This window comes from Trichosurus vulpecula, chromosome 2 (assembly GCF_011100635.1).
Source record: "Trichosurus vulpecula isolate mTriVul1 chromosome 2, mTriVul1.pri, whole genome shotgun sequence".
NCBI lineage: Eukaryota > Metazoa > Chordata > Mammalia > Diprotodontia > Phalangeridae > Trichosurus > Trichosurus vulpecula.
The window spans coordinates 31,738,325-31,766,246 of NC_050574.1; the positions used below are offsets into that span (position 1 = coordinate 31,738,325).

The following is a 27,922-nucleotide window of genomic DNA, read 5'->3' on the forward strand; positions in this document are numbered from 1 at the left end:
GTTTGGTTTGGTTTTAAAATGGTAAGCTCTATACTTCCATAACTATTAACTAAATTTTGTATCTCTCCAATGTCTAGCACAATACTCTGCATACAGTAGGCACTTAATCCAGGCTTGGTGAATTTGACTACATCCTGAAGTGAGTTTCCATAAAGGGGCACCCTAGTAATGAGTGCTTAACAGGAAGTAGTAGGAAAACTGTCCTCCCCAAAACATCTTAAGATAAATTCAAGGAGTAGCTAGGTAACACAGTGGAGAGAGCATCTCCCTGGAGTCAAGAGGACCTGAGTTTAAATTCAACCTCAGAAACTTAGTAGCTCTGTGACCCTGGGCAAGTCACTTAGCCCCGATTGCCTCCCAAAAAAACAACGGAACAAAAAAAGATAAATTCAATTGGGGATGGGGAAGGGATGGACAGAAATCTTATGTAGGAATCTTTGATTTCAGAACATAAGGACAGAGAGAGGAAAGACCCCAGGACACTGTTGCATGGTGGGGACCCAGACCTCAGGATGCTTCCCACCCTGCTAGATGCTGCTGGGGAGTCTGTCCCTTGGTGGGAGGGAGCAGATCAGGGCTGCAAACAAGGAGGAGCTGGAAGGAACTCCCCTGGACTGTAGATTGCCTTGCTATATGGTAGCTTCATCTTTTAGGGTGGTCGAGTCCTAGATTTAAAATTAGAAACGACATCAGAGATCATCAGAGGCCCTTCATATGAGGATGAGGAAACTGAGGCACAAAGGGGTTAAAGTTCATGGTTATTGAGGCAATCGCTAGCAGCTTAGACTTTTTTACTTTAGAACCAATGTTATTTCCACCATATTTTCACTAAATTATTCTTATCTCAGTGTGAGCTAGGTAAAAGTATGGAGAGAAAGTCAGCTTCAGAGTCATGGAGATAGGGTTTCAAGTCCCCTGCATTCAAGTCTCCCCTTTGACACATATTGATTATATGACCTAAAGCCAGTCACTTAACCAATCGGTGCCTCAGGCAATCTTCTAAGCTACAGAACAGGCGATCTGCTTTCTTAGAGAAATTTTCCTCACCAGGAACTTCCTCTATCACCAAAATCACAGGTCTAATTTAAAAGCAGCAGCAATGAAAATGATACTTCTACCTAATTCAGCACTATACCAAATTACCAAAAATGTTTTATAGAGTTAGACCCAATAATAATGAAATTCATCCAGAAGAACAAAAGGTCAAGAATATCAGGGGGAAAATTTAAAAAAAAAATTTGAAGGAAGGTAGCTTGGCAATACCAGACCTCAAACTGTATTACAATACAGTAATCATCAAAACAATCTGACACTGGTGAAGAAACAGAGTGGTGGATCAGTGGATTAGAATAGGTATGAGATAAATAGAAGTAAATGACCATGGTAATCTAGTGTTTGATAAACACAAAGATCCACTGGGATAGGAACTCACTATTTGACAAAAATTGCTGGGAAAACTGGAAAGCAGTTTGGCTAAAACAGATATTGATACAGACCAACATCTCACACCATTTACCAAGATAAGGTCAAAATGGGTGCATGATTTAGGCATAAAGGGTGATACCATAAGCAAATTAGGGGAGGATGGAATAGTTTACCTGGCAAATCTATGGAAACAGAAGAATTTATGATCAAACAAGAGATAGAAAGCATTATGAGATGTAAAATGGTTAATTTTGTTACATGAAATTAAAAAGCTTTTGCACAAACAAAACAGGAAACTGGGGGAAAAATTTTACAGCAAGTTTCTCCGATAAAGACCTCATTTCTCAAATATATAGAGAACTGAGTCAAATTTATAAGAATGTAAATCATTGATAAATGGTCAAAGGATATGAACAGACAGTTTTCAGATGAAGAAATCAAAGCTCTCTATAGGCATATGAAAAAATGTTCTAAATCACTCTTTATTAGAGAAATACAAATTAAAACCACTCTGAAGTACTATCTCACACCAATCAGATTGACTAATATAGAAATAATAGAAATATAGATATAGTAGAAATATAGAAGCAACAAAAAAGGAAAATGACAAATGTTGGAGAGGATATGGGAAAACTGGGACACTAATGTACTGTTGGTGGAGTTGTGAACTGATTCAACTATTCTGTAGAACAATGTGGAACTATGCCCAAAGGGCTATAAACCTGGGCATATCCTTTGACCCAAAAATACCATTGCTAGGTCTCTATCCCAAAGAGATTAAAGAAAAAGGAAAAGGACTTATATGTACAACAATATTTATAGCACCTCTTTTTGTGGTGGCAAAGAATTGAAAGTTGAGTAGATGTGCATCAACGGGGCAATGGCTCTACAAGCTGTGGTATATGGTTGTGATGGAATATAATTGTACTATAAGAAATGACAAAGAAAGATGGTTTCTGAAGACTTAGATGAACTGATGCAAAGTGAAATGAGCAGAACCAGCAGAACAGTATACATAGTAACAGCAATATTGTACAATGATCAACTCTAAATGACTTAGTTATTCTCAGCAATACAATGATCCAAGACAATTCTGAAGGACTCATGATGAAAAATGCTATCCACTTCCAGAGATGAAGTCTGAATGCAGATCAACGGATACTTTTTTAACTTTATTTTTTTTCTTTTCTTTTTTTGGTCTTTTTTTTTTGCAACATGGCTGAATGGAAATATGTTTTGTATCACTGCACATGTGTAATCTATAGCAAATTGCTTGCCTTCTCAACAAGGGGAGAGGAAAGGGAGGGAGAGAATTTGGAACTCAAATTTTAAAGAGCAAATATTAAAAATTGTTTTTACATGTAATTGAGAAAAATAAAATAAAAATGATTGAACAAGCCTTAAAGAAACTATCAAAGAAAAAAACAGCCCAGCAACAATAACTTCAATATACAATTAATTGTTAAGCTCAGTTGTTTCTACTTCCTGAGGAATTATAGTGCCATAACCGCCTTTTGAATTCTGCTGCTGCCTTGGCACAAAGCCCTGTCACCACATCAAAGTTGCATAAAACAACTAGCCCTGTTCTTAGCGAATATGCTCACATCTGGAAGAAGATTCAGTAAAAGGTCAAGGTCCTCCAAACTTTCACCTGACCTGGGAACCTATGAATTGACTTCCTGCTTCCTTAGAGTCTGTAGCTCCAGTGGGGAATGCTCATTTGCTCACTAGGGAGTGCTCTCATCTCCGGAAGCTCCTCTAGTATTTTCTAAGAGTTCTTTGGACCTCTGGGTGTGGAGTAGGAAAAAATGAGCAGATGGCAGCAGATGCTTCCTTACCTCAGCTCCAGGTCATTGTCATGGGTGTGTGGGGACCTTTGGTTCTATTGTCCACTGGAATGAGACACCTAAGTTACAGCTCCCACCTCTTAAAGAAAGAGGAATGTCAATTACTTTTTACTAGTTTGGGTATATTTCATCTTATCTGTGTACCTGTGTTCCCTCCTCTCCCCCCACCCAGGAGACTATAAGCTCATTGATGACAGGGGCCCTTTCATTTTTGCCTTTTAATCCCCAGCCCATAGGGCAGAGCCTGGAACATAACAGGCATTTAATAGATGCATAGCTCTCTCCCTCTTCCCCTTCTTCCTTCTTTGTCTTTCTGTCTGTCTCTCTGTCTCTGTGCGTGTGTGTGTGTGTGTGTGTGTGTGTGTGTGTGTGTGTGTGTGTGTCCAGAAAACCAATTGCCTGGATGGCTGGGAGGAAAATAGAAGGGATCAGGACTGAACCATTAGATAGTATTTCAGGTACATTCTGCAAAGGTAGCAAAACCAGATGAGTTTGCATTGGCTTGGGAGAGGCCAATCAGAATTGAATTAATTTAAATGGAATTCAATGAACATTTATTAAATACCTACTGTGATCTGGGCACTAGAGACCAAAAAGGTAAAAAATGGTACCTGACCTCAAGGAGCTTCCATATTTCTGAAGGGGTGCAACATGTAGACAGATCAATAAATGAAAAGTAAGTTGAGGAGAAAGAGTGTACCAACAGCTGGGTGCATCAGGGAGGACTTTAAGCACTTAAACTCTGAAGGAAGCTAAAGATTCTGTGAGGCAGAAGTGAGATGACAGTACATTCCAGTGTAATCTTCCCTCTGGGCCGTTTCCTTGATTTTTCATTTCCACCATCAAGTTAGGTATCCAGAGAGGCAACTAACTAGTCTCGGGATTCTAAGGGTAAACCTCTGGATGTCTCCAGGACCCCACCAGTATATTTCCTATTAACAGTCAGTAGATTTAGTTAGTTTTTGTCAAAGATATTTATTAAGATGGTATAGTAAAAATTATTACTACAAAATTTTCCTATGAAATGCCTAAAGTGTGCTCTTCCCACAAATACACATAGCATCAAAGGTTATGTCTCAGTAGGAAACACATGTAACAGAGAAGTAAATAAAAACTCCTAGTATTGCTAGTCTTTAGTCAGTACTTCTCTCTGCCATGAGGGGTCACACTGCTTTTTCACTTGAGTGTCTGTCTCTTCATAGCCATCTGTCCCAAGACCATCTAGATGCATTGTCTCCTACTAATCCAATCTCTCCGCTGACATAGTCAATTGGGGGTGGGGAGGGAGGAGAAACAGCCTAACAGTCCCCTTCTCTTTCTCTAAAGCAAAGTGATTCCTTCCCAGGGGCACAGTTTTTCTCAGCTTTGAGCTCCAGCTCTCAAATTGATGAACAACTGGACAGATAATCTACTGAAGTTTCTTGTTTGGTTAGCCAACTGTGCTGGTCCATTTTTGATTCAATCAAAGAGATTCCCACCTCATAAAGAGATCACTGGTTACAAACTCATTTTGTTTACCCAGTTAAAACTTCATCATGTATGAATATGGTCTGTGTCTATATTAGGTGAGCTGCAGGGTGAGAATCACCTCTCCTTCTGCTGCTCTCCTTCATTCTCTCTCTCCCTCTTCCCTCCTTCTTCCTTCTCTCTCTTCTTGTCAATCCCTTCTTTTTCTCTTCCCTCTCTTTCATTTGCTTCTATCCTTAGTTCCCTCTTTTCCTTTCTTTTAGTGCAGGGGTTCTCCACCTTTTCTGTATCCTGGACTGACCCCTTTGGTCATCTGATGCAGCTTAGGGACCCCTTCTATCATGTTTCTAAATGCATGAAATAATGTTTCTAAATCATGTTTCTAAATGTTTCTATCATGTTTCTAAATGCATGAAATAAAATATGTAGGATTACAAAGGCAATCAATTATATTAACATTTTGTTAGGAAAAAAATTCTTTAACCAAATCGCAAACTCCCTGACTGGGTAGGGGGAGGCGGGGGACGGGACTTGAGTTCAAATTTGACCTCAGACACTTACAAGCTGTGTGACCCTGGTCAAGTCACTTAACCCCAATTGCCTTTAAAAAAAAAAAAAAAGAACCTCTGCCTTAGGGCAATCCAGTGCCCAAGACATTTTCCTTCCCATCTTGTGGTCAAGTGACTTCTGGATGTCCTCACTGGCAAGGTTCTACCTTTACAGAAACCTACTTTAGAGGTTCGTGGTCTTGATGGAAAGAAATCAGTCTCTCAACATTGACATGAAATATAGAAGTAGGAGAGTGAGCTTTCTCTACTTATAATTCCCTTGGAATTAAGCGTACTTTCAACTCCCCTTTGTGGCTTCCTTGTCATGAAGAGAGGACTGGACCTGATTGAGAAGAAAGCAAAGAGTAGGAACGGAAGAGATCGAAAATTAGAGTTCCCACCACCTTGGGGCCAGGGCTTGGGGCCAGAATCTACCGCAGCAATCCCTCTGTGAAATTCCCAGTGTCTGGGGATCCTGGGCCCAGCTCATCCTCTGATTTCTTAAGCATTTACTGCTTGGGGGATGCCACAGACACAAAGACCCAAGCCAGGCCGCTTACTGGCCTCTGGGAGTCTATTGCACAAACATCTAGAAGGACCTACTACGCACACAGTGCTGCCTAGATGTGAGGATGAGGCTCTGAGAGGCTCACCCATTTAAACCCTGCCCTGGGCCAGCCTTCCTTAGAGCCCTTTGTGTCTCTTGAACAGCACCACCACAAAGTGATGGCCAAGAATTTGGAAGAATTAGCCCCATGATACTGAGTATTAAATACAGATCACCATGGCAATCCTCACAGTTCAGCCTGTTGAGCTGAATGCTAATGTTCTTCTTCCTCATATTAAAATAGACAAAACCAGATTTAACTGTGAATGGTGCCAAGCCCCTTCCAATTTCTTTCTTTTTCTTTTTCTTTTCCTCTTTTATTCTCCAGTGGCTAAGATCCTAGACTCCATGGCATGACTTGGCCCAAGAGGTTTAGCAGAATTTTACAAAGACAGAGAAGTAGGTAAAGGGGGTATGAGTTGAACTGAGCACCAGGAGGTGTGGGTTCAAACACCACCTCAGGCACTTGCTAGCTGGGTGACCCTGGATAAGTCACTTAACTGTTTCCTCATTGATAAAATGGGAGTCCTAGCACTCATTTCAGAGTTCTTGTGAAGATCAGTCCATCAACCAAGAAGCATTTGTTAAGCATTTATTATATGCCAGGCACTGTCTTAAGGACCGGGGTTAAATTAGGTAAGGCACAGAAGTAAAACCTAAAAAGGAAATTTGGTGGAAAGGATGTAGCCCCAAGTTCAGATACTGCTCCAGACACTTGCTCTGTGACCCTGAGAAGCAAGTCTCTTATTGAAGACTCAGTTTCTTCATCTGTGAAATGGTGAAAATGAAAGCACGCCTCTCCCAGGGCTATAGCAAATAGCAAACGGGCATCAGATAGAGTGTTAGACGTGGAGCCAGGAAGACACGAGTTTTAATCCAGCCTCAGAGATTCTGGGGAAGTCACTAAATCTCTCTGGGTCTCAGTCAGGTTCCTCATCTGTAAAATGCACCTATCTCTGGGGTGGTTGTGAGAATCAAATGAAATACTATATGTAAAGCGCCTCCCAAACCTTAAAGTCTTCCATAAATGCTAGCTGTTCTTATTGTGTATCGTCACCCTCACCACCACCCACCACCACCCACTACCACCATGGAATGGAAGAGCAGGCTGGTTTCCAGAGACATTGCCAACAATAGGACCTTCAGCTCCACCGCCTGCCTGGCTAACAAAGCCCCTTCAGTCACGCAGGGAAGATCTGGCCCCCAACACACACATCTGGACCACTCCATGAGTGCCCAAGCACACACAGGCACGTACTCCCGCTGACGTCAACACTGACCCATCAGAGAAGCGGCGCTTCCTCTCCTATATCCTTACTCCCCCACCCTGGGGGGACCCTAAGGTGAGGAAGGCGCCATGACCAGAAGCTCCCAGGCTTGGCACTGAAACCACAGCCGGCCCTGGTCATCAAGGACAAGGTTCTCAGAGATGCTGCCAGGCACCAGAGGAGGTGATGAACGCAGAGTATTTTGGGCCAAGTATGAGGAATATAATGAAACCTTGGAAGACCTTCATGAAAAATAAAATGTGTGTGTGTGTGAAACAAGGCAGTGTGTACGAATTATCATCACAGAAGGAAAAGTCAATGAGAATGAATAGACAAAGGATCTTAGTGAGGACTTGGGCATGGGGAGAGGTTTGAAAGAGTATAAGGGTGCTTTAGACATTGAGAGGAATATATTTAGATGTCACCAACCAAGCTTATTTGTTTATGGTGGTGTTGTTGATTTGTTCAGTTGTGTCTGACTCTTCCTGACCCCATTTGGGGTTTTCTTGGCAGAGATGCTGGAGTGCTTTGCCATTTCCTTCTCTAACTCATTTTACAGATGAGGAAACTGAGGCAAACAGGGTTAAGTGACTTGCCCAGGGTCACACAGCACTTAGTGAATAAGGTCACATTTGAATTCATGAAGATGAATCATCTTGACTCCAGCCACACCACTCACTGCACCATGGCGCCATCTAGCAGTAGTGTTCATATTGCTGTTCAATGTTAAGGTTCTAATATGTAAAGGTGGGGGGTCAATTGAATTAATCAATCCATGAATTAGTTATCCCACTCCACTTAAAGTAAGTAACATGACAGGCCCCTTTTCCCACTGATGAGTTCCTGCATTTTGGGGAGAAGCCTAGACTGGCCACTCTTCATTCCTCTCCACTTTTGCTCCTGCCGCTGCAGACTTCTCAATACTATATACTGATATTGGCATCATCTTTCCTGCCCACCCCCTCCCCCGAACTTTTCAGTTCCCTTTTGTGGTTGTCTTCCCTGATTAGAATGTAAGCTTCTGGAGAGTAGGGGCTGTCTTCCTCTTTGCTTGTGTTTGCATGCCCAGTGAACATAATACATTTTTGGTGCCTTCCTAACAAAATGCTCCAACCTCAACACTTTTGTCAGGTGAGAAGACCTCTACTAAAGTAGTCAGTGAGGGCATTGAACCAAGCATCTGACTTAGTTAATGAGTCTGGGAAGGACCTGGTATCACCCAAAGGACCCTAAGAATCCAAAATGAGTCACCCAGGATTAAATCTCCCACTAATCTTTCTGAAGGCCTTGAAATTCTACCATTAGAGGCAGATTCCAGAAGGATTTATGACTTCATCAGAGTGAGGGGCTCCTGGTATGGAAATTATCTTTAATAGTTCAGGGTGCAGTGGATAGAGTCAGGAAGACACCTACTAGCTGTGTGACTCTGGACAAGTCATTAAACTTTTTTCAGTCTCAGTTCTACCCCCAGGGTTGTTGTGAGGATCAAATGAGATAATATTTATGAAATCCTTAGCACAGTGTCTGGCATATAGTAAGCATTGTATAAATGCTTTTCCCCTTTTCTTCCCTTCCCTTCCTTTCCCTTCCCTTCCCTTCCCATCCTCTTCCTTCCCTTCCCTTCCCATCCTCTTCCTTCCCTTCCCATCCTCTCCTTTCCCTTCCCTTCCCTTCCCTTCCCTTCCCTTCCCTTCCCTTCCCTTCCCTTCCCTTCCCATCTATTCCTTCCCTTCCCTTCCCTTCCCTTCCCATCTATTCCTTCCCTTCCCTTCCCTTCCATTCCCTTCCCTTCCCTTCCCTTCCCTTCCTTCTCCATCCTCTTCCTTCCCTTCCTTTTCCATCCTCTTCCTTCCCTTCCCTTCCCATTTTCTTCCCTTCCCATTTTCTTCCCTTCCCTTCCCTTCCCTTCCCTTCCCTTCCCTTCCCTTCCCTTCCCTTCCCTTCCCTTCCCTTCCCTTTCCTTCCCTTCCCTTCCCTTCCCTTCCCTTCCCTTCTCTGATTCAGTAGATGAACTCTAGAGAGTTACCTAAGACTTTGGAAGATCATAGGCATATAGATCCGCAGCTGAAAGAGACTACAGAGGTCATCTAGTCCAACCCCATCATTTTGCAGATGCTCACCATAACACCATGACTGACTTGATCAAGCCCACACTGGAATAAGTCTCAGAGGCAGGGTTTAAACTCAGTTCTTCTTGATTCTAAGTCAAGTACCTTATCCACTATCTCCATTTTACAGATTGAGATAACTGAGGCTCTGAGAGGTGAACTTTCTAGTTGTATAATATAACTACTTATAAATCCCTTGCTGAGTAATCTATGGTCTTATCACTTTCCAACTACCTGACAGGCAGGGGCTCTGGAGATAGGAAGAGGGAGAGATAGATGGGGATCAAGGGGAAGGAGGGAGGAAGGTGGGTGTTTCCTGAAAAACAGAGGCACCTGGGACTCTCCCTGTGGACTCCTAGTTCCACCCTGACCCTCAGCCTCAGAGAATGCTTCAGATCAAGGAAATCCTGGGGTCAATCGTTCAAGTTTCCCAGGACCTGTGAAAGGGAGTCTGAGTGCAATGAGAAAGAGTGGCTATTCTTAGAATTCATGTCCCAGTGCCAGCAAAGAAGCAGATGGGATTGTAGGCAAGCAGCAAAGCCCAGATCAGAAAAGTGCAGGCACAGGCAGTAAAAGCAGCCACTGCCATAGGAGACAGTGTGGTATAGTGGAAAGAGACCTGAATTTGGAGTCATGGTACCCAGTCTGAGAAGGCAAGCAAGATGACATCAATTATCCTTAGCACAGGGTGTTTTAATGTTTGTCGAACTGAATTTAGTTTCCCAGCAAAGTTGGTGCCATTCAGAAAAATATACGCTAGGTGAAATGATTTGCAAAAGACACACAGAGAGATTCCGAAGTGAAGTAAGTTTCTTAATCCATACTGCTAGAATGTTAGATTTGAGAGCAATTTGTAGGAGCCAGCAGGAATCTAGGGAATCTAGGACAAAGGATGCCAACTCCGCACTGCGCCCCCAAGTCGTACTAAAGTGAAGCTTCAGGGTAATTTTGCATGACCCTAATATAGCAACTAGGGCATGAGAGGAGTTATAAAGTCTTAACTCACTCCAACTAACTGGGCTGGAAAGCAAGACAGCTTTTCTCCTAAGAGACTTTTGCTGGCTGGGTGCTTTAAGACTGAATCACAAAAGAACTGAGTTAGCATGGGGGCAATGGGTTCTGTCTACAAAGAGAAGATTGTAAGGACCAGAGGAAGACTCATCTTCCTGAGTCCAAATCAGAAACTTACTAGCTGTGTGACCCTGGGCAAGTCACTTAACTTTGTTTGCCTCCATTTCCTCGTCTGTAAAATGAGCTAGAGAAGATGGCAAACCTCTCTAATCTCTTTTCCAAGAAAACTCCAAATACACTCACAAAGAGTCAGACTCGACTGAAAAATGACTAAACAATTTGAAAAAGAAACAGTAACGCCAGTAGCATCTCAGTGGAGAACCAGCAGGTGGCAGTAAAGCATGGGAAGCTGCCCAGAAGATGAAATCAGTGGGTCAGAGGTGACGTCAGCAGCTTGGTGAGGGGAGCATCATGCTCTACCTGCCCGAATTGCCTGAGCTCCCTTCCCTCCTCCCACCAGTGGTGGAGAGGCTGTGGGAAAGCGAACCCTCAGTTTGTTTGCTGGAAGGTCTTTTGTCTCATTATTTACTCTTTTGCTAAATTAAACCCCATAAATAAAAGTTAACTGGCCTCTCAAAGGGAAAGCTTCAATTGGGAACACTGATACAGAGCAAATCTTGATTCTGCTGCTAACTTTAGGGACCCGTTTTTGAGAGGGACATAAGCTACCCAGAAAATAAAAGCTTTTTGAGGTCAGAAATTTTCATGGGTTTTTTCTCTTTTTCTTCCTTCCTTCCTTCCTTCCTTCCTTCCTTCTTTTTTCTTTCTTTCTTCCTTCCTTCCTTTCTTCCTTTCTTCCTTTCTTCTTCTCTTCCTTACTTCCTTCCTCCCTTCCTTCCTTCCTTCTTTTTTCTTTCTTTCTTCCTTCCTTCCTTCCTTTCTTCCTTCCTTCCTTTCTTCCTTCCTTCCTTTCTTCTTTTCTTCCTTCCTTCCTTCCTTCCTTCCTTCCTTTCTTTCTTTCTTTTGTTCTTTTCTTTCTTCCTTTCTTTCTTTCGTTCTTTTCTTTCTTTCTCTTTCTCTTTCTCTTTCTTTCTTTCTTTCTTTCTTTCTTTCTTTCTTTCTTTCTTTCTTCCTTCCTTCCTTCCTTCCTTCCTTCCTTCCTTCCTTCCTTCCTTTCTGTCTTTAGCTTCTGACACAATGCCTGGCACTTTGTAAGTGCTTAATAAATTCTTGCTGCTTGATTATTTACAGGGGAATCCGGACTACAGTATCTACCTGATGAGTGCTAACCCTATTTGGCACAATGTACTGCAGGGCTTGGCATGGTGACTGACACCAAGTGAACTACCAACAATCTCCCACCCCCACCCCCCCCACTCTAAAGACAAGGAGGGACCCAAGCAAACCTGGTAGAGGTATTGTTGTCCACTGCACTGAAGACAATTCCAAATTCCTATAGCTGAACCCTAGACCAGAGCTATTACCAAGACTTTTTCCAATTGAGATAAGCATTACCAACTATGCCCAGGGAAAGGGTCAGAAAACATTCCCTCAAGCTGCAAGGGACTGAGAAAAAGGAAGGAAGAAATCAACATTTATTAAGCACCTACTATGTGCCAGCCCCATGCTGGCATAGTTTGTATCCCTCTCAAAAATGGGTCCCTCCCCTTTTTCGCCCGTCCAGCCATCGTGGTGGAAGCTCGGCTGTCATCTCATCATCATGTCCTCTCATAAAACATTTAGAATCAAAAGGTTCCTGGCCAAGAAACAGAAGCAGAATCGTCCCATCCCTCAATGGATCCGAATGAAAACTGGTAATAAGATCAGGTACAACTCAAAAAGGAGACATTGGAGAAGGACCAAGCTCGGATTATAAAGAATGGCCAGCGCAACGAAAGACGAAACACCAGAACCATCTCCCCCACCCTTACCATGACATCCTTCCATCCATCAATCCATCCATTCATTCATTCATCCATCAATCACTCAGTCACCTCATTGCCCCCAATAAAAAGTAAATACCACTACTGCCCTCCCATTTTGGAAGCTGTCTGCCAAGATGCAGACATCAAAAAAACCCCAACCCTGACAAACTGTTAAATTTGTCTTGCCCTTGAATGTTTTCATGAATTGCACCTGCATCCATGCGTTTGGGTACCGTGTGTTTTGTGATATGGTTTAAATTACTGTTATTTGCATCTCTGTGTAGCATTTGTATGTTTGAGGTTATGCTTAAGAGGCAGAGATCATAATGAAACAAGTTCCTGTCAAGAAGAACCAAGCTCAAGCCCTGCCTTGACTAAGCCTTCACAATAACCTCTCTGTGTTTTGTTTTGTGTTCTAAGGAGTTATAAGAGAGCACCTACCTCACAGGGTTGTTGTGGGGATCTAAGATTTGCACGCCTTCAGTGTAAGCCTCCAGTGCTGCTAATCAGGAGCTGTCTCAGCCAGATTATGCGCAGCTGACTGTGCTCATTTATCAAACTCACAGTCAGAGAAGTAACCTGTTGACCCCCTGCTTATTTCATACAATAAGCCGTCTTTGTTCCTTGTTGGGAGGTGGTAATTAAGTGTTGGCAACTTCAAAGTTGTCGGTTATTTGTGTGTGTGGGAAAGCCCAACCTTTTGTTAGGAACTAGACCTGGTCCAGGTGAATGGCTTCACAATTTTCTGAAGATGCAATTCTGCTAATAAAGGGCTTCTACCAAAAAAAAAAAAAAAAAAAAATGGGTCCCTAATAAATATTACCTCATGTGATCCTCACAACAACCCTAGGAGGGAGGTGCTATAATTATCCCTATTTTACAGTTAAGGACACCGAGGCAGACAGAAGCCAAGTGAAAGGAATCATCAATGGGGTTGCTCCTTGGCAATCTGCTAAACCCAATGGTAGGGATGAGAGACAAGGCAGGGTAGTAGAGGAGGGTCATGTGGTAGCTTCTTTTTTTAATGAATAATTTTTGTCAGCATTTGGCATAGTGCCTGGTACTTAATAGGGTAGGTACTTAATAAATGTTTATTGATTGATTGCTGGCTAGTTGCTGTAATTCATTATTTCTTTGTTGTGAAGTACTTCGAACGCTGTCCATACCTTCTAAATTCAGTGCCCTGGATCAAAGGTCTGATTGTCCCACCCTAGTTATGGTCCCTGCCCAGTTTATAAGGGTCAGACCAAATAGCCTAATTCCAATGGCTTTTGTTGCAGGAAGCCCTGATATGAATCCCAAACCAGTTTCCTCCCAAGCTGCAGACTTTGATCCATGTTCAACCTTTATTCTGCTCACATCATAATTACAGGAATAGATCCGAGTGTTTAAAGAACAGTCACATTACTAGTTTTTCCCAGCCATGTAAACATGTAGGCGAAAATAAGCATACTGCCTAGGCTGGAGTGAGTGATTGCTGGTTGCAGATATAGAAGAACATTTTTTTTAAGTCTCATGTTCTTGTGGTTAGGGGTAGAGCATTCATTCTGAGCTGTGTGAGTGACGTGCCTCTTCTCTAAATAGCCCACTCACCGAGACATGGCAGCAGCCCGGAAGGAGCAAAACTTTAAGAAAACACATAATAACAATCAGGGGAAAATAAAGGGGACAGCTAGTGGGAGGGTGGAAAGCTGCCACTGCCTGGCCAGACAATATGCCCCCAGGAGACTTAGAGAGATGCTTAGGAACAAGCCAATGCAGGCAATCCAAGCCTTCCTTTGTCAGGGCTTTTCTTTTTCTTCTAAAGTTTTATTGATGCCCTTGGGTTTTTAACAACATTGGCCTTTCCCTGAACTTCCCCACTGAATTAACCCTTGAAAGAAAGTGCTAATAATAATAACTGCCATGCATATAGCACCTACTGTGTGCCAGGCACTGTGCTAAGTGGTTTACAAATATTATCAGAAAGAAAACTGATGCCCAACGTGACTGTGTCTGAAGCCCATGAAACATTCAGCACCCGAAGTCCACCACCTTTATCTACTGACGGAATGTGCATTTCATTGTCTAATTGTGAAGGATGTGTGTTTAATTGTCTAATTGTGAAGGATGTGTGTTTAATTGTCTCTTCCCTTGAGACTAAAATTGGTCTTTGGAATTCCGCTGCCTTTTAATTGGCTTTATTGTAGGCACTGTGTATATTTTTCTTTTCGTTCTGTTTACTGTGCCCTAAATCATTTCATATAAGTGTGCCCATGTTTCTCCAAATTCCTTAGATTTGTTGTTTCTTTTAGGGCCATGATTGGTGTTACATTACATGTATACACCGTGATTTACTCAACCAGCTACCAATTAATGGACACCTACAGAACTGCAGAATCTCAGAGCTGGAAAGGAGCCCAGAAGTGACCTCATACCACCTGTAACTGAATAAGAAACTGTCCCTCCCTCCTATATTCATAATATGGTCATCCAGCCTTCATTTGGAGATCTCAGAGGAAGGTGAGCTCACTATCTCTCAAGGCAGCCCCTTCCTCTTCCTGCTAGCTCTGGTGGCTAGAAAGTTTCCTCTGATATCCAGCTTAAACTGGCCTCTGTGTAACCTGCATCCACTGCTACTGGGTCTGCCCTCAGGGGCCAAGGAGAACCACACTGATCCCTCTCACTGGATGAAGGATAGGGAGGGACAGGGGTAGGGCTAGGGACAGGGTAGGGACAGGATAGGGACAGGGACAGGGATAGGGATAGGGTTAAGGACAGGGTTAGGGATAGGGGGTAAGGTTAGGGTTAAGAGGTGGAAGTCAGGCTAGGTGGATAAGGACAGGGGTCAGGCTAGGGTTGGGGTAGGGACAGGGTTAGGGATGGGGAGGAATAGGGACACAGGTAGACATAGGGACTGAACTTGCTTGGTTACTGTGGTGCAATAGGGATTTTTCTTTTGTTTTTGTTTTTGTTTTCTGTTTGTTCTCATAGGACTACTCTGGTGCAGTGGATAGATTACTGGGCTTAGAGTCAGGAAGACCTTAGTTCAAACTCTGCCTCACATACTTATAATATCTGTGTCAAAGGGCAAGATGTGCAATCTCTCTCAGCCTCAGTTTCTCCATTTGGAAATGAGGGTTTTGGAGTTCCACAGCCTTCCAGCCATGTTATATTATACTATTTCGCTGATATAGTGAACTCCCAGGTGTGGAAACTCCCTCCATCAGTGCAGGATACCATGTCTCTGCAACTTACAGTCTTAGAGAATTCCCTAGACCAGAGAGCACATAGAGCCCTCTGAATATTTGAAGACTGCTATTATGTTCATCTCATGTCCTCCCTTCTCTTCTCCATCCTAAATATACCCAGTTCTGTGGGGGAGCTGGGCTACAAGATTGAGTAGGAAGAGGAGTCTGGGCTGGCTCCCTGGAGAGGCAGTATGCTCTAGTGAATAGAATGCTTTCTGTGGGAGTCAGGAGCCCTGGGTTCAGCATCTCTCCTCAGACACCCCTATCTCCACCCACTCTATGTGCCCTATTCATCCCTTTGTTTTCGGGGGGGGGGTGGAGTTTCTACCACAAAATTACAGCTATGAACACTTGGTACATACAAGGTTTTTTCTTCTGTACCATGGGCATCTCAGTTCAACACTACCAAAACAGAACTCATTCTCTTTCTCCAGAAACACATCCCTCTATTTCTGTGGAGGGCACCACCATCTTTCCAATCCCCCAGGCTCGCAACCTCGATATTATCCTCTCCTTCTCATCAGACTCATCATCCTCTCATCTATATTCTCTCTCTCCTCTTTTCTTCTTCTCTTTCCTCTCTTCTACTTTCTTCTTTCCTCTCTTCCCCTTTCTTCTTTTCTCTCTCCTTTTATTTTTTAAAATTTTTTTGTTTTTTAATTTTTTTCTCCTCTTCTTTCTTTCTTTCTTTCTTTCTTCCTTCCTTCCTTCCTTCCTTCCTTCCCTGCTTCTTCTTCTTCTTCTTCTTCTTCTTCTTCTTCTTCTTCTTCTTCTTCTTCTTCTTCTTCTTCTTCTCTCTCCCCTCCCTCCATCCCTCTCTCTATTGCTTCTATCTCCACCATATTTCTCCTATACATTCTCTTCTCTCCACTCAAAACAGCCCCACCCTCTCATCATGGGCTCCCTCCACTCCTCTTTATGTCTATTGCAACAATCTTCTCCAAATGAACGCAAGATTAAGTGACTTGCCCAAATTCAAGAGGTCATCATCACAGTTGGTATTTGAATTCAGGACCTCTGACTAAGAGCAAGTTCCCTTCCCACTGTACCATATTTCCTACTTCTGTGGAGGGAGCATCTCATCCACCCTGACCCAACTCCCCAAGGATTCATGGTTTCTTGACACAGGGGTAGTTTTCAGTGATTGTCCTGTGTGCAAAAGTTCCTGAGTATCTCTAAAAATAGGTCCTTATGACAGTCAAATGTTTACTGTATGTCAGCTGTATGTATGTCTGTACAGATGTCACCATATGAACAGCATGTCACCATGGGTTGTAACCATGCACTGAACCGATTTCAGTCTTCTTGAGGCACTAGGTGGCGCAGTGGATAGAGTGAGCAAATCAAGAAACTCCTTATCTCTTTCTGAAATGGAAACCACAGGGTGGATGTCCATGACTGCCACTGGGTGGAGGTGCCAGGTAGACATTGCTGGCATGTGCTTTGGGAGTGAGTGCTGAAGACCCTACTCTCCCTGCTTAGATTTTTTGCGATCCTGGGGTAAAGTGATGAGCTCACTCAAGTCCTTGGTTGTCACATATATAATCCAGTCCAATCCTACCTGCACCTGTTAAGTTACCTACCATATTCCAGGCACTGTGCTAGGTCCCAGGGATACAAAGACATAAACAAGCAGTCTCTAAGGGCTTCCATTCTACTGGAGAGAAGCAACATACACAGTTGGGAACATACAAGACTTGTACAAAGAAAATACAAAGCAATTTGTTAAAAAAGAGCCTAAATAGGAGGGAAGGGGGAACAGGAAAGGTCTTGTATAATAGGTAATACTTGAGCTGAACCCTGAAGAAACTAAGCCTTGAGAATCAGCAGACACAATGGAGAAAGCTATGGCTCTGGCACCCAGGAGGATTTGTGTGACCTTGGGCCAGGCTCTAAAGCTATCTGAGCCTCAGTTTCCTCATTTGTCAAATGAGGAGGTTGGTCTAGATGGCCTCTAGAGATCCTTCCATCTCCAAATTCTAAGAGACAGAGGTGAGGAGGGAGACCATTCCAGGCAGAGGAGATGGTGTAAAATGCTCATTTCAAGAGTGAGAACATCACAGTGCTCATCCAAGCATGAAATCCCATCAGCTTGATGGTTCTCTTATTAGATACTCATTAAGGGTTTTTATCGAAAATTCACTTACATCCCCATCATGTGAGGTTTATGAGCCAGTTTCCCATCCTGGTTAGCTCCAAGGCACCTTCTCCCTCCTTGATCCTTTGTACTAGGACCAACTACATCCCTCATATAAGGAAAGTGATCTCGAAATCCCCTCCCTCAACCCCTGGTGGTCCCTTGCTGCTGTCCCTCTGAGTAATTTATCTCTGGTTCATCATGGCCCAAGCACCGCCGCCCCCCTCCCCCTCCCCAGTTGGGCAGTCAGAGCCTGGCAGTCTCTTTAATCAGAGAGCTTTCACTTCTACGTCTGCTGACAAAACATTGGGAAACTGAGCAAGAATATTAAGAGGTGACTGGATGTTTTTCTGCCTGGGGAAGGCTCATTGACTTAAAATTGGCTTCTTCTCTGAGGTCTATTAGCACAGCAAAGTGTAAAGGCTATAGAGGGAGCTTTCATTCAAGCCTGGGTAGATCTTTTTTAGATGGTGCAATGAATAGAGCACTGGACCTGGAATCAGGAGGATCTGAGTTCAAATCTGGCCTCAGACACTTAAGTAGTTGTGTGATCCTGGACAAGTCAATTAACCCCAATTGCCCCCCCACAAAAAAAAAGAAAAAAAAACGGATTCCTGAGATCAGTCGGTCAACAAGCATTGATTCCACGAGCCAGCCACTGAGGATAGATACTAAGGCACCAAGGAGACAGCCTCTGCCCTCAAGGAATCTACTTTCTATTTGGGGGAGAGGAGGATACAATGTATATACACAGATAAATGTATCTAGAAAATAAACAGAATTATAAAAGGGAGTGACATTGAACCCAGAGCCCCAGTGGGCAGTCTGAATTGGGGGAAGCCTTTGAAAACCTCAAAAGAACAGGACCTTCCTGTTTAGCTCATGGTCCCTGAATCCCTGGCTGGCTGTTTTTCACCATGGCCATGAGCAGCTGCCAAAGGCACCCATGGAAGGAGGCCACACAACTGGGAAGGGAAGGTCTTGGTTCTACCCATCACTAGGCCCCAGTGGCTGGTTTATGGGCACAGAAATAGACTGGAAGCCCTCCCCTGGGGGCATCAGCCTGGCAGCGCAAGTTGGGAGGGAAGTAACTCAGAGGGTTATGTGGCAAATGTGTACATGCATGTGGATAGAGATATGTATAAATATAATATGTAATATAAAATACAGTGACTGGACTTACGATTCCACACATAAAAGTATATGTATATATGACGCAGTACACATGTACAATGAATATATATGTATGCACACACATACATACAGGCATGGATGGATAGATAGACAGTGACTGGTCCAGTGATTTTATTACATACATACATATATACTACGTATATGTGTATAATACATATGTGCATGTGACAGGTAGCTAGGTGGCACAACAGTGCATAGAGAGCTGGGTCTGGAGTCAGGAAGACTCAGTTTAAATCTGGCCTTACTAGCTGTGTGACCCTAGGCCAGTCACTTAACCCTGTTTGCCTCAGTTTCCTCATCTGTAAAAATGAGCTGGAGAAGTAAATGGCAAACCAGTCCAGGATTTTTGCCAAGAAAACCCCAAAATGGGGTCAGAAAGTCAGACATGACTGAAAACATGTGACTGTGAGGCAAGATTCAAACCCAGGTCTTCCTGGCTCCAGAGCTAATACTCTGGCCCTGGGAGGTCATTCAGGGCCCCCTCTCTTTTACACTTTATCCTCTTCCTAGCTCACAAGGGTCTCTGCGATAATTGTTAGCACTGGGGAGTGGCATCTTGCACAATCCCTTGCATGACTTGTTCCCTTTGAGAGCATCATTAATTCTATCCTTTTCTGTTTCCACCGCCCTTCCAATTAACAGCTGCCTGATTCTTCTCATGGAGCAACTCTCCCCTGGCCTGATTGACTCTTTCGTGACCACTGACAATCTCCTTGGCTCACCCTTTGCTTGTTGTTAAATTGTATCTCAGTCGTGTTTGACTCTTGGTGACTCCTGCTGGGGTTTCTTGGCAGAGATACAGGAACAGTTTGCCATTTCCTTCTCTGGCTCATTTGACAGATGAGGAAACTGAGGCAAACAGGGAGAAGTGACTTTCCCAGGGTCATACATCTAGGAAGTGTCTGAGGCCAGATTTGAACTGAGGAAGATGAGTCTTCCTGACTCCAGGCCTAGCGCTCTGTCCACTATGTCACCTGCCTGTCCACCCTTTAGGCTGGTTGCTCTTTGCTTGACTAGCACTAAACAACAATGCTTCTCACTAGTATGGGCCAGCAGGCCATTCAGAGAGGCTTGGCCATGCTGACTTGAGACAGAGGTTCTTAACCTTTATCGTGTTTGGTGGACCCCTTAGGCTGTCAGTTTGGAGAGGCCTGGGACCCCTTATGTTTTTAATGTTAACATTTAGTAATGTTTTTAAATGCATAAAATAAAATACATAGGATTGAAAAGGAAACTCTCTCCATATATATATATATATACACACACATATATATATACACACACACACGTATGCACACATGCGTGCAAATGGAAACCCATTATATTGAAATCATTACCAAAATACAAATATTTTTAAAAGTTCTTGGACATGTTAGTCTATGGATTCCAGGTTAAAAACCCTTCTTTCCAGTGTTCAGATCCCACATACTCTTCTCAAGGCTTTGAAAATCAGGCCTTCCCCTGGCTCCAGAACCCAGATTTAGCTTCCTCCTTCCTGCTGAGAATCTGCCGGCTTTACCTTCAGAGATAACACAGTCTTCTAATGATAATAATAATAACCACTGGCATTTCTATAACCCTTTAAGGTTCATAGATCAGTTTAAATCTCTTCTCGTGTCTCAGCCTTACTGCAACCGCAGAAGGAAGAATAACGTCTATTATTAACTCCATTTACTAAGTGAAGAAAGCAAGGCTCCCACGCGGTTAATGACTTGCCCATGGATGTGAAGCCAGTGCGGGATTGGCTCCCAGGTTCTTCCCTATTCCCAAACCAGCATTCTATGGACTACAGCTGACTGCTTTGGAGTGAAAGACCGTACGGTGCAGAAAATGGGACGGGCTCCCTTAAAGACAAGACGCCCCTAGGCCATGTTGACCTAGGAGTTGGGAAGTCTTAGTTTCAATGCCATCCCCCTCCATCACTTCCTAGCTGTCTGACCTCAGGCAAGCCATTTAAAATTCACTTTCTTCATCTGTAGAAAGGGTCAAACCATTTAAAATTCACTTTCCTCTTCTGTAGAATGGGTCAAACCATTTAAAATTCACTTTCCTCTTCTGTAGAATGGGTCAAACCATTTAAAATTCACTTTCCTCTTCTGTAGAATGGGGCCTCCCAAGGAGGAATTTGCCAGTAGATTTGGAGATGGGAAGACTAAGATTCAAATGTTATTTCTGATCCTTCTTCATCTGTGAAATGCGGACCGTGCCATCTCTTAGGACTCCCTACCTCAGAGGGCTCTTGAGAGACTCAAATGAGACAATGAAGGCAAGGAGCTTGACACACTTCAAAGTCTGCTAGAAATGTCAAGTACTATGATCAGAAAGACTCTCACATGTAAGAGAACCTGGGTTTAAATCTTGATTTTGCCACTTCTGCCTTTGGGACCTCATACAAGATCCCTTTGTCTCTTTGTGTCTCAATTTCCCTTGTGAAATGAGGAGGTTGGATTAGATTGCCGCCCCACCCCCACCCCCGCCACGACCTCCTCCAGCCCCACCCCTGGAAATGCTTATTGATCTGCTAAATAGCAACAACAGCTCTGAGAGCTCCAGATCTATGTGCTATAAATCAGTTAAATGGAGAGAGTGCTGGGTTGGAGTAAGGAAGACCTGAGTTCGAATCCAGCATGACACTTATCAGCTGTGTGACCCTGGGTGAGTCATTTAACCTTTGTTTGCCTCAGTTTCCTCATCTGTAAAACGGGAGTATTAATAGCACTTACCACACTCTTCCTCCTTTGTTCTGAGTACTGACCTCTCTGGCTTCCTTTAAGTCCTAACTAAAATCCCACCTTCCACAGGAAGGAAGTCTTCCCCAAACCCCTCTTCACTCTTGCATTTTTCCTCTTTCAATGATTTCTTATTTATCTTGCCTATAGCTGGGCCTGAAGTCAGAAAGACTCATCTCCCTGAGTTCAAATCTGGCCTCAGACACTTCCTAGCTGTGTGACCATGGGCAAGTCACTTCCCCCTGTTTGTCTCAGTTCCTAAAATGAGCTGGAGGAAGAAATGGCAAACCACTGCAGTATCGCTGCCAAACAGACCCCAAATGGGCTCAGGAGGAGTCAGACAGAACAACTTAACAATTGTATATGTGTTTGTATGTTGTCTCCTCTGTTGGATTGGAAGCTCCTTGAGGTTAAGGACTGCCTTTTGGCTTCTTTTTATATCCTAATTCTTAGCACAATCCCAAGTCACAGTTTGGCACATAGTAGGTGCTTAATAAATGTTAATAAATTGCCTGAATGAATGAAAGGGTCGTTGTGATGAGATAATATTTATAAATATATAAATTTTATGTTACATATTATATAATAATGTATACTACATTATCGCTATCTATATATAAATATATAATATGTAATCATATATTATATATAAATATATAATACATATGGAACATTAGCTATAAATTATATATTATATAATATATATACTTATCATCTATAAATATATTGTGTGTAATAATAGATAATTATACACAATTATATATTTATAAATCTATAAGTATTAGCCCTTAATATGAATGTCAGCTATTAGAAAGAGCCAAAGCTATGTCACGCCTCAGTTCTGATCATTAGTAGAACAATCTGCCTTGGGAGGTCGTACAGGGACTGGAGTTGGCCCGCGCCTTTCTGGAGTTGTAGGGCACAAAGTTTCCACTAAAGCTGGAATCGGCCACCTGAACATGACTGACGATGGAGAGGTTTTCTCTGAGGGTTAAATTGAGAATCATTTCCTTTTCCTCACAGCATTCTCTTCCCTGGTGATATCATTGATCTTATTTAAGTTATAAATAGGACCAAGGATAGAAAAAAGAAATCCTCCACTATTTTATCTTTTTTTAATCTGGCCTTATAAAGTCAAGCCTGAGTCAGAAAAGAGGCAGAAGCAGGAAGGGGCAAGTTTTCATTCTGCTCAAATGTTCCCTCTTTCCTTGTCGTGTTCAAAAGCATCCCGTGCCAGGCCCTCCTCCCCAAGTGTGCAGGCATCTCCTGCAGGCATGGGGACTAGGTAAGCTGTCACTGAAGAATGCAGCCCCCTTCTAGGGGAAACCCTGTATTTACATGGGGTGGGGGGCAGAGATCAGTCGAGATTTTTTTTCTTTTTAACATTTAATCCAAGATACACAATAACCATAGCGAGAACCCTCAAGCTCCCAGGCACAATCAACCCCAGAGAACCTAGAAACGGAGACGCATCCTGTGGCTCTAAAAATCCAGACCTGCCACAGGGTGCTCAGTCACCCAGAAGTCAAGAGGTCAGACCTCAAGTTAGAAAGGAATGGCCGGGACTGGCAAAGCCATCTATGTGACTGGAAGAAGTTATTTTCCTTTTCTGAGTCTCAGTTTCCTTCTCTGTAAAATGAGAGTTGGTAACTTGACGTTCTCTATAGTCCTTTCCAGGATTCCAGAAACATTTTCTGCTGCCGCGATCCCAATCTGATCGTCCTGGGGCAGCTTAGCATTTGGAGTTCATTCTCCAGGACCAGTATGAGGGATAAACTGAGGAATCCAGAACTGGAAAGGTGTTCCTCTGCCTGGTCAGTAGTGAGGTGAAGCCAGAGGTTTCAATGGTGTTTATTTTTTTCTTTTTCTTCAGGGATTTTTCTTCCTTCCATTTAAAAATCAAAAAAGTCAAAGTTACAAACAGAGGTCTAGCGTCTCTTTGTAGCAGTGAGGTGAAAGTAGGGCTGGAGTGTCCAAAAGCTGCACCCATTAGCTCCAGAAGGGGTGTGTGTGTGTGTGTGTGTGTTTGTGTGTGTGTGTGTTTGTTTATTGTGTATAGGTGTGTATATGAATGTGGTATGTTTGTGTATGTGTGGCTGCTTTTACATGGTGTACGCCACCCAGTAGATAACATTGACAGCAGCAAAGGCTGCTGGGAACACTGCTCTGGCATAGACATCTATGGTATCAGCATCGATGGGCTTGAAAAATGACCTCAAGCCTCCCTTTTTTCCAGCTGTGGTTCCCTCCTGCTTCTTCATCTCCCCTGTCTCCACTTCCACTGAACGGTAAGAGCCCATGAGGTTGCCTGGGATTCTGTGCTGGCGATGGGAAATGGCCAGCTCCTGATTGATACCGGCAGCCGAGAGGGAGAAGAGCACAATGGCATTCTTCACATTGACCTGCAAGGGATCGGAGGGTCATAGACTGAAAGCCAGAAGGGACCTTGGATGCCACAGAGTCAGATCCCCTCAGTTTATTTTTTAAATTAAACTTTATTTTAACAAGCTCCTCATTTTACCCCAAAGGGGAAACTGAGGCACAATTAAATGATTTTCCCTAGGTCTTTTTGATTTAGTCAGAAAGCCCTAACCATCATGCTATATTGCCTCTCCCTAGAGAATGTCAACCAGTGCTTGGGGAGGAAAAAAGGACCTATGATGGCTTCACAGATCTGTCTGATGCTGGAGCACACACATAATACCTGCCACCCTGTCCCTACCCTCTTTGCCCTTGTCCTGGAGATAGCAGGCTTAGCCCTGAGTCACAAAGGGTAGGAACTGATTCCTCCTAATCAGTCAATCAAACAATTAGTCTATTATGTACACAAGTGCCCACTATGTTCAGGGCCTGTTGCTAAACCCTGGAATAAAGAAATCACTAAGAATAAAGCTGGATTTGGAAGGATGGAAGGTGAACACAGGATCCTTAGGATCTTTAAGAGTCAAAGGATCCTCAAGCTAGAAGGGATTTCAGGGGCCATTGAGTCCAATCCAGTTCAGCTGGAAGAAGCCTCAGTTCCCCTCCAGTGAGGGGAGACCCACTGCTACTGACCACCTGTGTGACTTAGTCAAGTCAAGAAGCATTTATCAAGTACCTACTATGTCCCAGTCACTGTGCTAAATGTTGGGGGTGTAAATACAAGTTGAGGGAAAGTGTCTACTATGTGTCAGTCGCTGTGCTAAATAATGGGGATGTAAATACAAGCTGGGAAAAGCACTTACTATGTGCCAGTCACTGTGTTAAAAATGGTGGGGATGTAAATACAAGCTGAGAGGGGAAAAAAGACAGTCCAGTCCTCAAGGAGTGTATATTCCACTGGGAGAAGAAATGTACTCGTCAGCAAAATGGATATAGCTTAGTGGAAATACAGGTACAGAATTTGGATCCATAGGACCTGAGTTCAAGTCCCACATCTGATCCAGTCTCTGGGGCTCAGTTTTCCAATCCTTAAAATCAAGGTTTTAACAGTCTCATTTCTCCCACTAAGGGAGAAAAGAAAGGAAAGGAACATGCATTTATTAAGCACCTATTACATGCCATGCACAATGTTAAGCACCTTATGAATATTATTTCATGAACTTGTCTCTTGATCAATGTTTCTGAAGAGTTTGTCTTGCTTTCTGTTTCATGATTTCTCAGAGATAGAATGGTTAACCATTGGGGGAATAAAAATAAAATAACAGGAGGGGAAGAATCTAGAATCTGTGATCTGTGGATACTATGACTTGAACTCTATGGTCCCTCCCAGCTCCATATTTGTGGTCTTATGAGCCTACAACCTTTAGTTCCCCTTTTAGACTTCATGGAAACTGGCCCTCTCCTACCTTCCCAGTCATCTCATATCTTACTGCCCTCCATGTACTCTGTTAGTCAGTGGCACTGGCCTCTCGACTGTTTCTCGAACAAGACCCTCCATCTCCCAGCTCTGGGCATTTTCTCTGGCTGTCCCCAAAGCCTGGAATGCTCTTGCTCCTCAACTCTGTCTCTGGACTTCCCTGGCTTCCTCCAAGTCCCAACTAATATCCCACCTACTATAAGAAGCCTTTCCTTTTTATCCTGACTCCAAGTGCCTTCCCTCCATTGATTCTAATTTCTCCTGTCTATAGCTTGTTTGTATGTAGCTCTTTGCATGTTTGCATGTTGTCTCCCCTATTAGATTGTGAGCTCCTTGAGGGCAGGGACTGTCTTTTGCCTTTCTTTGTATCCCCAGTGCTTGACACAGTACCTGGTATGTGGTAGGTGCTTAATAAATGCTTGTTGATTATTGTTTGCCTTTCTTTGTATCCCCAGCATTTAGCATGTCTGGCAAGCAGTAGGTGCTTAATAAATACTTTTTGACTGTTGTTTGACTGGGGGAAATTTTTCTGACATCAAGTATAAATCTACTTTTCTCTTAACTTCCACCCATCACTCATGGCTTTGCCCTCTGGAAGCAAAACAAGTTGCATGTGTGTTCCTGATAACAATCCTTCAAATACTTGAAGTCAGTTGCCATGTTCCCCACCCCCACCCCCACCTCCCCCCTAAATCTTTTGTAGGCAAAACAACCCCAGTTTCTTAGAATAAAGAATATAAAAAGGAAGAAAAAGATTCAGTCCTAATAAAGCCCACAGGACCAGGCTTATTTATTTATTTTTTGTTTGGGGCTGTGATTTCAATTGTGTACCAGGCTCTCACTGAGCCAACTCCTTTTATCAGTGCAGATAATAGGCACCTGCTCTACCACTTAGACCAGTATTGGGGGCACTGAGAAGGTAAGTTACCACCACCTGGACTCTCTCCAGACCCTTCCTCCTTTTCCCAGAATGCCTCATTGTTCACCTGAGAAACCTCCATCTTGGAGTCCTCCTCCTCTGATTGGTGTCTCCCTCTCCAGGTCTATGATTTCAGGAAGAACACCAGCCATGCTTTACCTCATTTTGACTGGACTCTCTCTAGACTTCTTCCCATTGACTGCATTGTCCTCGTTTGGGTGGCCTTCCTCCCATTCCATCTTGCACTCTCCCAAACCCCTCCATGTGCTGTCTTCCCCTATTAGAATGGGAGCTCCTTGCAGGGAAGGACTATCTTGCTTACTTGTATTTGTATTCTTAGTACTTAGGCCAGTGCCTGGAACATAGTAAGTGCTTATTAACACTCTATTATCTATATTTATCATCTCTAGCTCTTGATCATCTCTATCTCTGTGTATTTATCTGTCTGTCCAACTATCTGTCCATCATTCTATCCATTTTATCCATCTATCTTCCTTTCATCGATCTTATATATCATACATTTATCTGTCTCTGTCCATCCATCTATCCTTCCTTCCATCCATCTTATATACCATCTATTTATCTAGCTAGCTAGCTAGCTATTCATCCTTCCACCCATCTTAATATCATCTATCCATTCATCCATCCTTCCATCCATCTTATATATCATTTATTTATCTGTATGTCTGTCTATCCATCCATCCATTTATCTGTCCATCCATCCATTCATCCATCCATCCATTCATCCATCCATCTATCCCTCCTTCCTTCCTTCCCTCCATCCATCTTATATATCATCTGTCTGTCTATCCATCTGTTCATAATTCCATCTATCTATATCATCTCTATGTATGTATTTACCTATTTGTATATCCATCTATCTTTCTGTCTATCCTTCCATTCACTTTTTATATCATCCATCCATCTATCTATCTATCTATCTATCTATCTATCTATCTATCTATCTATCTCTGTGACTTGTCCAGAGTTAAACGACCATTGTGTGTCAGAGACAAGGCTTAAACCCATGTCTTTTTGCCTCAAAGGTCCCAACACTACCTCCCTATTACCTTGTTTAGTTTGATTCAATAAGCATTTAGGTATGTGCCTATTATGGGAAGAGTCCCAATGACAAGCTCTGCTATGAGCAATAAAAAGGAAAAGCTTTGTCTCTGCCCACCAGCAGCTTATAGCACAAGCATCCTGGATGCCCATTCTCCTCCCATGTTGGCACAGGGACAACCAGCTCCCAGCCACTTATGCTAAGAATTGGCACTAGGCTGAGAGTCAGGCTGCACTCAGTGGGAGGGAAGGTACAGAGCAGCATCTCTGACAGTTCCCAAGGAGGGAAGGGGCCTGTCCCTGACCCTGGATGCCAAGCAAAGGGAACAACCTGCTGGGAAGGCCTGTGAATCCTGATCCCCAGGACGCTCACCTCACTGCTCTGCTTGGTGACCTTCAGCTTGGCCTTTTGCTTCTTCATATAATCTGCATTGAAGTGGGCAAAGGCATACTCCACCAGTGCAGCAAACACAAACACGTAGCAGATCCAGAAGTACACATCCAGTGCTTTGATGGCTGATGCTCGAGGGAGGGAAGAGCGAGCGCTCACCATCAGTGTGGTCATTGTCAACACTGTGGTGATACCTGGGAGAGGACAGTCAAGAGA

At 43.3% G+C, this 27,922-nt stretch overlaps 2 protein-coding genes across 3 annotated transcripts in view; one reads left to right on the top strand and one right to left on the bottom strand.

Moving 5' to 3' along the window:
- The first annotated feature begins 11,949 nt into the window (after positions 1 to 11,949).
- On the top strand, positions 11,950 to 12,428 carry LOC118835441 (60S ribosomal protein L39). Its single transcript, XM_036742628.1, has one exon. The coding sequence runs from the start codon at positions 12,002 to 12,004 to the stop codon at positions 12,155 to 12,157; it is 156 nt and encodes a 51-aa protein (XP_036598523.1). The 5' UTR covers positions 11,950 to 12,001; the 3' UTR covers positions 12,158 to 12,428.
- An 11,142-nt stretch (positions 12,429 to 23,570) lies between these two features.
- The window catches only part of GABRD (gamma-aminobutyric acid type A receptor subunit delta), a 38,013-nt gene continuing 33,661 nt past the window's right edge, over positions 23,571 to 27,922 (bottom strand). For both annotated transcript variants that reach the window (XM_036746108.1, XM_036746107.1), the window contains exons 8-9: positions 27,689 to 27,900; positions 23,571 to 23,898 (exon numbers count right to left, since the gene is read on the bottom strand). In XM_036746108.1, coding sequence (XP_036602003.1) covers positions 23,599 to 23,898; positions 27,689 to 27,900 — 512 coding nt within the window. In that variant the 3' untranslated portion in view covers positions 23,571 to 23,598. The remainder of the gene's footprint in view (positions 23,899 to 27,688; positions 27,901 to 27,922) is intronic.

Excerpts from the sequence above, each read along its gene's own strand:
- LOC118835441 (XM_036742628.1), top strand. The coding sequence starts at position 12,002 with ATGTCCTCTCATAAAACATTTAGAATCAAAAGGTTCCTGGCCAAGAAA.